A 14530-nucleotide genomic window follows, 5' to 3' on the forward strand; every position below is an offset into this window, starting at 1 on the left:
CAGGGGAACAAAGAAGCGCTTTCTCTCTCTCAGAGAAGCTCTGCCGCTCTCACTGGGCCTTGCTTGGGAACCTGCATTCGCCCTGTGCTCATTCACACACCCTCCGGCCCAGGGCATGCAGTGGACTGTGTGGGCCCCAAAAGAACTAAGGGTCAATAAGAAGCAGAAACTGCACGCCGGCTATTGTTTCGGCCTTGCTGAGAAAACGGCTGGACTTTTTCTCTGGTGGAATAGAGAGAGATTGAAAACTGGAAACCCAGGGGGTAGCTTCTATTTCCACCAGAATAAACCATGGCACATCACAATCTCCCCTGCATGGGTCCTTGTAATGCTTTTCTTCATGATCCTGTGAAAGAGTTTTATTTCCACTGACAACACTGTCAATACATTATCTCATTTAATCTGCAATAGACAGGTACCACAGCCATCGCTTCCACTTTATAGATGGGGAAATTGAAGCACGGAAAGGCCAAGTTGCTCCAGGGAATCCAGTTCACTGGGACTTCTGCATTTAGCAGAGCTGAAAGTCACTATTAATTAGGTCCTCATCCCAACATACATCCAAATACATCATGGAATCTCACACCTCCAAGCCTTTGCTCAGGCTTTTGATTCTACCTGGAATGCCCATTGTCCCTTCCCCCTTCCCCCACATCCTCATGATAAACATATGTTCTTTTAAAACCTACCTAAAACATTATTTTACATTGTAAAACATTCTTCTTTCTGAGATTAGAAACTGTAAAGATAATGGAACAAACATCAAAATATATTAAAAACATACAGCAAGAGAACTTTTTCTTACTGTGGCCTGAAAATAATCTTCCAGAAAGAATCACTGACAAATAAGAGCAAGACGTTATCTGATGAAGTGCCTAAAGGAAAAAATAAACAGGCATATCCTAGGTGAGAAGCACATGACCAAATAATTGATTTGAAAGTCCTTTGCTTTACCAATGGGTACAGAGAACCAGAATTGAGCTTCCCATGTAATAAGCCTTAGTCAGCACTCCATGCTGGTAGTTCAATAGTTTACTTGTTGGGGTAAACCCAGCCCTGGCAAAGCCACAGCCTGGTGACAAAGATGCAACCCAGACTGAAGCCAGGGAGGCCAGAAAATGAATCAGGGATGGCATGTTTCATAACCAGCTGAGAGGGAGGATGTTTAGCATGGCAAACAAAAGCAGCTAATTTCCACAAACTTCACTTTATTTATATTCAGCCTTGCCATTCTCAGTAATTGAATGTATTATTTATTTTGGTCAGCAATTGCTGTGTGTGGCCTTCAGAAGAACAATAACAGACTTCTAAGGTGTGGATAAATAAGGGGCCACACACGAAACCTGACAAGCTCTGGGGTGGCCTGAATGGTGGACCTAAAGTATCCACATAGGAGAATGTGAAATTAAAACTTTCTACCTAAAAGCAGACCATGGCAGGTAGTCATGTCCTAGGCTGCTATCTTTCCTGGAAAGGTCAATCTTTACCTTAACTGAATCTGTCCATTGTCTTTTTGTATCTACAATAACATATCTTTGGAATGTCATGGCAATTTTTTTTCTGGGAATCCTCAGGGCACAATCTCCCACCAGAGCAGAGACCACAAATCCCCTCATTGTTATTGTTATTATGTAAATTGTTGACTGTTGACTATTTTATACCCACCAGTGTAAAAGAAGTATGTGTCTATTCCTTTTACTTTTTATCCAATCCCAGACATTCCCCCCAACTTTGTTTTCTCCCACATCCCTAATCTACCACCAATGGATTTCATTTAACTCCTTGTGCCTCCTCCTTTGATTCTAATGTATAAAATAAGGTGAAAAAGCGTTTCTCTCTAAAGCATTTTCTCAATCTGTTGAGACTGTTTCCAAGCAACTGTCTTCAATTTGGCTCAAATAAACTCATAAAAATTCTTACAGGTTTGGGCGTTTCTCACATTAACCAAGGTTTCGCACTACAGTGTTTAGAGGCTTAAAAAAACCCTATCAGATAAACTATTAAATATGGAGTGAACTCCTTATTCTTGCTTCCCTGTAGTAGCTTAACATGAGGGGTCATACAGAAGAGGAGTGCAGAGCTCTGACACTGAGGGTGAGGGTGCTACCTACCAACTCACATACCCTGGCTGTTCTTACACTGCTTATCTCTGGTGTGGACCAAGGGCATTACAGGGGGCAGCATAACAGGAAACAGCTCTCCTTGAATAATTCTTAGGATAAGCAAATCCCTGGTGGTGGTGGCAGGGCGGTGGGGGGGTTGGGGGAAAAACAAAACAAAAACATGGAGCCCCATAGGCTATCCAGTCATAGCAAACTTGCCTGGGACTTATCACATTCACCACCAAGGATCTGAGCTCATCAAGATGGCATCTGCAGCTTGCAGTCCATTCCTAATTTGCAGGTGACACCAAAGTCAGGCACTCCCACCTCAGGGATCAGCTATTCCTGAACTTTTAAGAAGGATCCAATTTATAAGACTTAAAATTTCTAATATCCAAACTAATTAATCTAATCTTCATTTTGTACATCAGGTTTCTGGTGGCAGCTGTTAATTTTTGTTTTACTTTGTTTCAAGCTAACCCATCATCCTTACCAAAGTAAGCACTAGAAGGAAGTTCTACATTTACCAACAAATAATGAGGACAGATGCCTGCTCTTGTGGGATTTGCAGTCCCAGTGGGGATGGGGTGTCCAGACAATAAGCAAACAAACACACACAGTAAAACATCAGGTCATGATAATCATGAGGAGGCCTGCACAGTGATTCCCATTTCCTGCCTGGTTACTAAAAATATACAAATATCAGAGGAAAGATCATTCTAGAGAGAGGGAACAGAACGTGCAAAGGCTCTGAATCAGAAGGCTGCTTAGTATGTTCAAAGAACAGAACATAGTGTGGCTAAAGAGTGGTATGAGGTGAGGACAGAAGGCAGGCAGCAGATCACATGAGGACTTACAGGCAAGGTATTTAATTTAATTCCAAATACACTGGGAAGACATTAAAGTCCCCAGGACTCAAAACCAAAACTAAGCAGAGTTTACAGAGCTTCTTGGATAGTAATCATGTTTTTAAAAAAAATTATTGATTTTAGAGAAAGAGAAAGGAAGGGAGAGGGAGAGAGGGAGTAAGAGAGGGAGGGAGAGAGACAGAAATATCAATTTGTTGTTCCACTTATTTATGCATTCATTGGTTGATTCTTGTATGTGTCCTGCAACCTTGGTTCATTGGGAAGACGCTCTATTTAACTGAGCTACCTGGCCAGGGCCAGTAATCATGCTTGAAGAGTTGTGTGCCAAGAGCTGCCCCAGATGAATCAAGATTCAAATGTAGGTACCAGAACTTCCATGCCAAGGGCTAAAGAATAGGGAAGGACCACTCTCCGACCAACCCAGAGTGCCCATCCAAACTAACGGCAGCAAGTAATGAGCTGCTAACCCTGGCATAAACTGTGACATCAGGTGGGAGATGGAGGCAGTTGGGGGAGACAACCACTGAAAGCATCAGTCCATCTCATACTGTACTAGAGAAATTCCCAAAGTATTCACTGAAGCATTCTGATTGTTTGCACTGCACATCCTGTCTATCAGAGTGGCAAAAGGACATTGCCTTGGGTCAGATCAGGGGCTGAGTGCTGGCTCCTATGCCATTCCCTCCTCAGTTTTCATACCTAAGAAATGGGGCACCACCAATAGAAATGGCTTCGTGTGGCTGTCAGGAGGATTAAATTAGACAAAACGTGCAAAGGGCTCACCATGTAACAAATGCTCCATAAGTGGTGCCAGGATTTCTTTTAGTCTTTGGGTTACAGCCTGCTGGAAATGTATCTGCTGATGGCCTATACTGTCCCAAGCAATAAGAGCAACCTGCAACAAGCATTTCTACCCTCCATCTCAGGGCTTTCTCTTTGCTTAAGTGATGAGCAGTCATGAATGCCAAGAAGTTGATGTCCCAGAAGCAGCCATTGGTCAATGAAAGATGAAAGGAGAGGGTAAGTAACCAGTCTTCCCCACCTCTCAGACGCTCCCTTCCAGAGGCCCCTAGTGAAAATGGACCTCAGCTGCTCCCAGCAGTAAGTTGCCCACTAGTGTCCCCTTTGTTGGCTTCCTTTCCTTCCCCCTCACTTCCCCATCACTCTACTAACACTGGTGGGGATCACCTCCCAAATAAACCACTTACACCTAGCACAGAAATGGGTCTTGAGCAGAATTTTCATCCCTAACAGCAAGCTGTAGACAGTATTCATTTTGTACTTACTAGATTCTACCTGTTGCCTTTCTGGGGTTTCAAATATAGAAACATCACTCTGGCTGGTGTGGCTCAATAGATTGAGTGCCAGCCTGTAAACCAAAGTCACTGGTTCAATCCCCAGTCAGGGCACATGCCTGGGTTGCGGACCAGGTCCCCAGTTGGGGGCGCACCAGAGGCAATCATACATTTATGTTTCTCTCCTTTTCTCCCTCCCTACCCCTTTCTCTAAAAATAAATAAATAAATCTTTAAAAAAAAAAGAAACATCATCAACAATAAACATGAAACTGCTGTGATAAAGCAGTCTTAACATCTTAAATTCTCTAGGTATGCTTAGTCCTGGATGTCTGGGCTGCTTGGGTTGGCCTGTCTGAGTAGATTTAAGATGGTCCTTACAGGAAAATAGCCATACTTTGTTATCTGACTCTAAATGTGTGCAGGCCCAATGTTCGTCCTACTAAAGAAACAGATTTAAAACTCATCATTTATTGATAGCTTTTTTTCTTCTACACACACACCCACATAACCCCTGCTGAGAGGAAAGGCTGATGGGCTTACCTTGGGAGAGGCACTGATTGGCCAAGGCCACCTGACCGGAATGCAGGTAGAGGTTGAGGCGTGTGAAGATGCCCACCAGGGATGGGATGGTGATGAAGCAGTACGCAACACAGGCCTGGAGAGAGGGGAGAAACGCAGGAGGTCACCTGGCAAGGCCATCACTGCAGATTAGGACTCCTGTTTTCACCTAATATATATTTTCAAGCAAAAACACTAAAAATAATTTCCCCATCCCAAGCCCCAATTCCCCCCTCTTGCCTCTGCTGTATCTTTGGGAGGAGAGAGGCAAGTAAAAAAAGCAATGGTGTATGAAAATAAATCCTTACTTATCACTGAAGTAAGTAAATAGATAACACCTAATATAGATTAAGGTAAAAATCAGTTGTTTAAACCAATTACTTTTAAAAATGGAGGTCATTAGAAGAAGTTCCTACAGAGTTTGAGGTAGTTAATTGAGTAGAGGATGAGATTAAAAAAGGGCAGGGCTGGGATGCTCATGTTTCATTGTTATCTTTTGCATAGGATTTCCTTTTTGAAAACGTGGATTGTGTTGTTTTGATAAAATTTTGAGCAGTACACACAAGAAGCTTCAATTTTATTTCAAAGTTGGGAATTGATCAATAGGGAAAAAAGGTATGAGACCTTCCAGATACAGGTACAACTAGAGATAACTGAGCAGGCACACAAAACCCAAATCCATTCCTCAACCACCTTATTATAATTTGTATCAAAATTAAGGCTCCTTTGATCATTTCTTTCAGAAACATTAAGAAAACTGGTCAGTCCATAGATATGCAAGGAAAAATTAATCTCGAAAATCAAACAACCCACTATAGTTCAAAGTTTGAGTCTTATTTCTAGAACATACCCGGACAAAGGCAGCCGTTTTTCTGGAGTGATTCCCCTTCATTACTTTTCTTGTTTCCATTGCTAACCGGTTCACACTCTAGATTTTTTAATAAGTAAAACAGAAAATGTAATGATTTATGTCTTCCATAGAGATCTGAACGTGAACTGCATACAATTCAATGAGTACCAGCTATGTGAGACCAAGACTGGTTAGCATCAAACCCTGAAATGCCAAAGGGGTCATCAAGCCTGATTCAATCTGGGCTTGAGCAAACATCTTCAAGAGGGTAGAATGGAAGGCACTTATTGAGTTAGTCATGCCTATCCACCAGCATTATAAATGACAGTTTTCTCGTTTAATGAACAGCTAGGGTTCACTTACTCCATATTTTGAAATCTCATACAATAAGCTTAAGATCTTAAAGATCTTAAAAGAAACCTCCAAATCTGAAAGTAAACCAAGGAATTCAGCTATGAAATACTAACAATAACCATAAGAAAGGTGATAATAACAGCCATACCAGAGGCTGTTCAAAGAGCTGTACATTCATTACCTCATTTAATCCTACAAGGTGAGTCGTGTTACCTCTCCTGTCTTAGGACTTAAGTTTAGTAATGCTCCATAACCTGATAACCAGCAAACAAATATATAAAAAAGCTACTCTCCTTGAATTTACAAGAGGCAATTAAAGAGCCTTTGGGAATCTTTCCACAGATAGGAGAAGTTTAGACATCTGATTCCCAAACTGTATACTGTGAAACCTCAGCGTGTTAGGTAATCTCACAGAGGAATCTTTCTCTTTTTTAATAGGAAAACACAGCTACGTTCAATTGTTCAGCATGAGGAAAAGCACTGGTGTAGGCAGCTCAGATTCAACACTGGACTGCACGACATTCCTTGCAGTGATGTCATATCTTTGCACAACTGTGTTTTGGAAACTGTTGTGATAAAAAGCAAGTGCTGTACAAAAACCAGTGAGGACCAGAAAATAAGGGTAGTAGTGTCCAGCCTGACTCCAAGGTTTGAGAAGTTGTGCAATGTCCAATAGGTGCCCAACACACTTCATTAGAAAGAAATTATAGTCATTTAAGAGTGAAATAAAAATATATGATTTTTCTTTCTATGTATGTATACTGTTGTTTTAAAGGGTTATGCAGTTATTACGGCATAAATACTTAAGTTGCTTGGGCCCGACTTCTTAATGAACAAAGATGTTATTTATTTCTTTTCACCTGGAGGCACCGAGAAAAGTTACTAAAAGAGGCCGTGATCCAAGGAAGCTGGGACTGTTTAGGCAACAAGGCACCCTAGGTTAGTATTTCTATAAACTAAATAATCAGTGCTCCTCACGTAACTCTGTGCTGTTGGCATGCAGGAATAAGAATAAGCAAATTTCAGAGAAAAAGAGGTCAATGAAAACCATTCAGAGAATTCAGCAAAGCTGTAGATTTTATTGACCTTCGAGAAAAAACTTTCATACCTCAGGAACAGGAACAACATGGGGCTAGAAGAATCCCAGATTAAAAAATTGGTGCCTGGCATATAGATGACCAATATTTACTGAAAGAACAAATGAATGAATGAAAAGCCTTACGTGAATCAATTGCACAAGAACAGGTTCCAGATTGCAAAACATCGACCTGGCCTCAACATAAAAACTTAGCTGCTGTTCAAAATCACGACCAAAGGAAACCTAGAATCAAGGAGAGAGATGCTGACAACGTTATTTCTAGACAATTGTGGGCAGACACCTGATAAAGTTTACCTTGAGCTCTGTGTAGGCAGAGAAGGTGCTGTGATGACAAGTCACCAAAGATTCCCCAGGTATGAATGAGTGGAAAGGGTATGTAAGCACACACACACACATGCTCACTGGATATACTTTAAGTAGAATTTACAATACCTCACCCAGCCTGTCGCTGAAATATTACTATTGCCACCTCATTGTTATGACAAGGGCACTGAAGTAGAACATGAAAAGGCTCAAGGGTATACCAGGGGGGGATCCCCAAAAAAACTGGAATTTTCTTCTGGAGGGCAGGCCCCTTGTAGTGTAGGCTTCCCCCACTAGCTGAGTATTCTAGGAGCCCATCTGTATCAATGTACCAGCTGTTGTTGTGAGATGCTGTGTTCGGCTTCAGTGAATTTTTTTTGAAGACTTTCAGCTTTCTTGCCCATTTCATGATGGGTGATTTATGAGAGCACCTGCTCACACTGCACTGAGTGATCAGCAGTTTTTGACCAAAAAACGGCATGATCCCTACACCCCATCATCCCTACTCACCCAATCTTGCCCTGGGTGATAGTTCCCTGGATGAAAAAAGTCCTCAAAGGGAAACATTTTACTGATATGGAAGTGTTCAAACAGAAAACAATAGAAACAGTAAAAGTCATCAAAACTGATGAGTTCAAAAACTGTTTTGAGCAGTGAAAAAGTCTCAATAGTTGTATTTCATCAAGTGGAGAGTACTTTGACCTGGACTGAAGTTTAAACATGTAAGAATAAACACACCATTTTAAAATAAATAAATGTTTGTTTGTTTTTGTGGGGGGGGTCTCTTAAAATATAAATAGAATTTCTCAGGCTAGAATGAGATCACTGGGAAGGAAATAATGGAATTTTGTCAGCTGTGGCCTTTTCACAGAACATAAATTTGGTTACTGGGAGCCATTTATCAGAAGGGTTGCCGTAACAAGGGCCACACCTTTCTGCTTCCTGATGGGGTTTCCAACCTCACCTGCTCACTGGTAGCTGCCAGAGCCACAAATGGAAGTTTTTCCATCATTAAAGATCACCACTTCTCCTATTTCTTCAAATTTAGGAATAGCTGGTTAGTAGGACAAACTTACTGCTACAGCAATCATTTTTGTCTAAAGGGGGTTTAACATTGCTATTTTCATTACAGCTATCAGGTTTCACATCTTATTCCCTCATATTCTTTTCCATTGTAACTCAGTGGCTTTCAGACAAAGCCATAAAAGGAAACTTAACACATGATTATCAGGGGAGATGCACCTGGTAAAAGCTAAATGTACATTTCCTAATGTGGACTGAATTTTCATCAAGATTGGTATTTTACCCACAGAATTTGGTGGATAGTTCAACTGACTGCTGTTGTTGAATGAGTCACATATCTTTGGTTATTTTCAAAGTATCTAGTTACTTTAATCTCAGTCAGCTTTTGTCTTGACATGTATATTAAAACAGAGGACACTGGTAGTAGCTGGTATTTAGCATTGCACACCAAGAAAAAAGAAAGGGCTGTTCTGGCCATGATGGTATGGTGGGTTGTTTGAAAAGAAGGCTGCAATAATCCCTCCCACTCTGCTGGTCATGTCATTGAGTCCCTGTGATTTCTTCCCAATCAGACAGATGTAAAGTTGGCTTTCCCTCCCCTACAAAGGGCTGGCCCTGTGACTCACTACAATTTCTGAAACTGAGGCTTAAAAGGCCCTGCAGCTTCTGTTTTTGCCCTCACCATGTAAGAGCTGTGACAACTAAATAATGAGAGAACAGTGAAAAGAAAGAGGTCTAAGAATGAGAAATGAGACTCCCCAGTTAGCACCAAGGTCCCGGACACAGCCTCTGTGCTGCCACATAGAATAGCCTAATTACCCAGCCAACTGATAGAATTGTAAGAATTACTAAAAGCACTGTTATTTAAAGCCAATAAGATTTGGGGTGAGTTGTTATGCAGTAATGGGTAACTTAGACAAATGAAGAGTGGACACCTGGCATTTTGCACCCAACCTTGTTCTCACCACTAATAAGCAGCACATCTTGTGTCTCAGGGAGCACTCCCCCGTGATTTGGGTAGTGCATATGTCTCCCTGACTAGCCAGTCCATGTGTTTGCTTTCCCTCAGAGCAGTAATTTGTTTAGGGCTAAGGCCAATGCCACAAATTAATCCAAAGGGACTCAATCCTAGGACTTCTGCTAGAGGACCTCCTGCTGGGCTGCAGCGCTGAAAGGAATAGAAACCTGGAGCTCTTGTGGTGAAAGAACCTGCCTGGGAGGGCACCAAGAGAGCAGGGCCATGAGCCAAAGACACACAGATGGGAAGAGGCCTTGAGGATACTACAGAGACCCTGAGTATAGCTGCTCCTTTGAAGGGTTCTATCACTGGACTTTTTGTCACATGAGCCATTCAGTCTCCCCTTCTGCCCTTTTTTTGATTTTTTCCCTTAAGTCAGTTTTTTTTTGGCTCCCTTTGTCCACAGGGGAGTGCTGGCTAATGTAAGATGTTTTCTAATTTCATCTTATCTCAGTAGAAATGAAAAGCACCTGAGTGAAGATAAACAATTACATCACATTTCCAACAGCACTTACATTCCTTCCTCAATACTCACCATTTTTATAAATCCATTAATCAAATACGCCAACATTCTTTTCTCATCCTCAAGAGTTAGTGCACTAAAATCAATAATTGTACATAATTAACATTGAGGTAATAAATGAGTTTCTAAAGAAAAAAATACATAAGAACTAAGCCATTTAACAGGTAAGAACATTTTGCATTTTCTAGATTTAAAAGTCTTTCACATCTCTCTCAAAGATGCTGTTCTCAAAATATACTTATTAATGGCAAAAAGAAGGTAATTTTTTCTTCTTTGGAATTTGGGGAGAAAGGTTCCATTTCAAATATTGTAATTCAGAGAACTTTTGTTCAACATGATAAAAAATTTCAAACAGGCAATGAAGTTGTAAAAATTTTTATAGTGAACATCTATATATCCAACCACCAAGATCCTACCATTATCATTTTATAATATTTGCTTTATCACGTAACTATCCATTTCCCTTTCCATTCATCAACCCATCTTATTTTGAAGATGGGTCTTAAAGTAAATTGAAGACCTCAGTTGCTTCTATTTAATAGCAAACTTAATATAAATATTGGGTTGGCCAAAAAGCTTTTTTAGTTTTTTCCATATGATGGCTCTAGTAGTGCTCAGTTGTCTTTAACTTCACTGAAACAATTTTGTTAGATTATATTGCGACAGCTATCATTAAAAAAAGAAAACCCAGCCCTGGCTGTGTGGCTCAGTGGATTGAGCATCGGCCTGCGAGCCAAGTGTCGCTGGTTCGATTCCCAGTCAGGGCACATTACTAGGTTGCCCGTCAGGTCTCGTTGGGGGCGCGTGAGAGGCAACCACACAGTGAAAAAAAAAAGAAAACCCACATCAAAACTTGTGAATTTTTGTGCAGCCATTTTAATATTGAAGATGGAAGAAGATACACAACACTTCTGGCAAATTATGCTTTATTATTTCAAGAAAGATAAAAACGCAATTGAAACACAAAAGATTTGTGCAGTGTATGGAGAAGGTGCTGCAACTGAATGACTGAATGTGTCAAAAATGGTTTGTGAATTTTCTTGGTATTATTGACAATGTGGCCAAATAATTCTTTGCTGTGAGGCTGTCTTACACATTGGAAGATGTTTAGCAGCATCCCCTGGCCTCTACCCACTAGAAGCCAATAGCAGGAGACAGCAAATATATTCAAAATATCCAAATCAATAAGGCATTGGTGAAAATGAAAAAAATTTTTGATTCATTTATTGTTTTTCTATTACAGTTGTCCCACTTGAAAATGAAAATTTTATGGAAAAACATTAAACAGGCTTTTCGGCCAACCCAATATACATAAGGAAATGTCAAGACCTTATAGCTTTGATTATACTTGTTAAGGACTATAAATACTACTACAAATTTATTTTGAAAAAGTTTAAGAGCCTAGAGAAAACAGGAAGCAAGGTTTTCACTTATCGGTTTATTCTAGGGAAGACGGTATAGAGCAAGACCGCATAATCTCCTCCAACGCACTGTCTCCTTCATTCTCTGAGACTACATTTCCTAGCCTCCTTTGCAGCTTGGTACGGGCCACATGACAGTTCCAGGTAATGGGATGTGAATGCAAGTGATTTATAAGCCTTCTCGGTTTTGTCCCTAAAAGAAAGCTGCTGCCCTCCAATGTCTCCAGGCTGCAACATGAACATAGTCAAGGTAAGCCAGCTTCTACCACGAAGACAGAGATAACACTCCAGACTGATGGCAGAGCATCAAGACAGAAAAAACCTGGGTTCCTGGATGATGTTCTAAAGCAGAGCTACCCTACCTCCTCCACCTTCTGGCCTCAAACTTTTATCAAGAGAGAAATCAACCTATTTGATTTATGCCAAGAAACAATATCTTACTAAAACATCCTTTCTGGATGTTTTCTGCCTTTATTTTTATTTTTGTCCAACTAAAATCTGTTAGTTCCATTTATTATAAAAGTCTTAATATTTTGATTTTTATAACTACCCATGAGGTTGAAAGCACAAAGTCATGAAAATAAAGATTCTAAAATTCAGAGGAAAATAAAAGAAATACAATTCATCTTGTTGACAGTTAAGTTCTAAAACAATTTTCTCATTGTCCAGTGTATCAAGCTGCTTGTTTAAAAATTCTTTAGACACTAAACTTTCAGTGACAAATAAGCAGAAACTGCCTTAAATATAGTCAAATGGAAACATATGGCAGAGGTTGAGGGGTGGGGGAAGGCTAGAAAGCAAAGGAGTGATAATTTGGCCTTTGACCCAAAGGTAAGGCCAATGGATAGGTCTGAGTCTCAAGTATAATGAACAAATAATCCTTCATGTAAACAGTATGAGCAATTGCAGTTGAATTTTAAATAACTGGTTAATAATGAGAAAACCAAATTTAAAGGCTATGTTACTAAATGAGTGAACTCATATATTATACGATCTTTTGCTCTCAGAACTCTCCTGGAAACAGGGAGTTTGAGTTCACTTGAATGAAACAAGCCTTTTTCTCCCAACTGAAATTCCTTTGTAAAAAACATCTGCCATCTCATTTTCTGAGGTTACCCCCTCAGTCTTCCTCCTCTCCTAGATTGGCAAGTCCTCATAAGAAAGAATCTTAATAGCCCCCATAAAATTTTATTATTCACAGTGGCAGCTTAAAGCAGTAATTCCTTTATGTACTATGTGATATTAAGACCCAATCCATTTTACATTTCAACCTTGAGTGTAGCTTACTTCACAGAATCATGCATGGTCTTGCAAACATGTAAAAGGGCATTCAGAATGACGGGATCCTTGGTAGGCTCTTGCTGATGCCTAGGAGATATTTAAAGATAATGGTAAAAGCTATATCTGCTGAGAACAATGAAAGCACAGACTTAATTCTCATCTACTATACGTATTTGAGAAGCAACAAACAATCTGGTTGCATTGAACATGGCCCAGTTCACCATTAATGAACAACTTTCTGGTTTCCTCTTAATTCTGCTTCAACAAGTTTGCTCTTCTCCACATATTGTAACTTGTCATAACTGCAAAATCCTGGTAAAAATGCTACATTTTCTAAACCATGCAAAGGGTAAACCTGTTCTTTTTTTTTTAATCATGTTTCTTGAACTCTTTGAAGTGGTCCATAGCATGTCTACATCTGTGTTGGGTGCCAAGAACATTTAATAATTGGGTTTTTCAAATAATATAAAAGGACAAGCTCATCAAATAAACCTTTATGCAAGTAAAGCAGGTATATTTGTTCCAATCATATGGAATTAATCTTTTAGGAAGATAACATAAGGAATGCTTAAAACATACATTCAAGCAACATCTATCTCAATTTTCCAAACTCTACATATTTAATATTTAAATTGACTTTATCTTAACCTTGTCCTAAAAAATAGTATACATGAAGTCACTGACTACACTAGTTATACATTACCTAACATACTTTAAAAGAAATATACAACTTTTAAAATAAAAATGAAAAGCTCTCCTCCATGGACCACCAACAATTATTTCATATAACACCAGCAATAGCAGTACGCAGTTTTGGGAAACAGATGTAATAACATGAAAAGAACTAAACTTAAAAGTGGATCACAAATCTGCACATTGAAGATGGAAACCTTTCTAGCTCTGCTATCTTGGTAAGTACGATTTTATCTTTTAAAATGTTATTCCCTAACCAGTTCATCAATATATTGCTCCTTCCAAAAAACATAGGACTGAAATGTAGGTGACAGTCAAGCCCCTGCTCATACTTATGACTTTGTCTAAGCGCTAGTTAAAAACTTTTATCACGACTGCTCCTTTCATGTGGTTTTCCACTCAATGTTATTTTAGGTATGAAATACATATATATGGTTAAGCCCCAGAGTGCATAAACTGATTTCTTATCAAAAGGTTTCACAAAGGCATTGGGAATTGAAGATTCCGATTACAATGTGTTACACTTACTTGATAAAAACTTCCATGATGCATTTGCAAACCTCCACCCGCACACTCTCTTTTTGGAACATGTCCAGAAATGGCAGAAATTTTTCCTAAAAATAAAAAGAGCATTCTACATCTAATTTATACAAGTTATTAGAAGAAATTCATGGGTCACTTTTTTCTCTGAAGGTGAAAAGAGCTGTTCATATCTCTAGGGGCAGCTGAAAGCAGGGAGATGACCCTGAGGTTTTAAAAACTACTGCTCTTAAAACAACTTTCATTGTGCCCAAGGGATCAGGGCTGGAACCAGTTAACATTTTGGCAAACCATGTGGGCAACATTTAGATATTCGTAAGCTTTACTGTGTAACAAAATGAAAAGTAAGCCTCAGTCTTGTTTATGATGGTACTGATGAGCAAAGAAAGAAGAATAAGAGTTGTTCAGAGAGTAGCCTCTGCATCTTGCCTCTACATAGTAACTGTGGGACCTTAAGCAGGTTACTCCACTTCTTCCAGCATCAGTTTTCTCATCTGTAAAGGGGAAAGAACTACTCCTACTTCCCAGTGATGCTGTGAAAATATGAGGCAATGGCTGAAAAGTTCTGGAATAGTGCTTGGACTATGGCAAATGTCCAA

General features: G+C 39.7%; 1 protein-coding gene across 1 annotated transcript in view; it reads right to left on the reverse strand.

The window, feature by feature from the left end:
* VPS35L (VPS35 endosomal protein sorting factor like) overlaps positions 1–14530 on the reverse strand; it is a 152857-nt gene that overhangs the window by 38234 nt on the left and 100093 nt on the right. Inside the window, exons 21-26 of the mRNA XM_090279397.1 lie at positions 13920–14005; positions 12705–12785; positions 10009–10072; positions 7253–7351; positions 5677–5754; positions 4809–4923 (exon numbers count right to left, since the gene is read on the reverse strand). Coding sequence (XP_090135523.1) covers positions 4809–4923; positions 5677–5754; positions 7253–7351; positions 10009–10072; positions 12705–12785; positions 13920–14005 — 523 coding nt within the window. The remainder of the gene's footprint in view (positions 1–4808; positions 4924–5676; positions 5755–7252; positions 7352–10008; positions 10073–12704; positions 12786–13919; positions 14006–14530) is intronic.

The sequence above is a fragment of the Furipterus horrens genome, unplaced genomic scaffold (assembly GCF_987537825.1).
Source record: "Furipterus horrens unplaced genomic scaffold, mFurHor1.1.pri manual_scaffold_5, whole genome shotgun sequence".
In the NCBI taxonomy this organism is placed as follows: Eukaryota; Metazoa; Chordata; class Mammalia; order Chiroptera; family Furipteridae; genus Furipterus; species Furipterus horrens.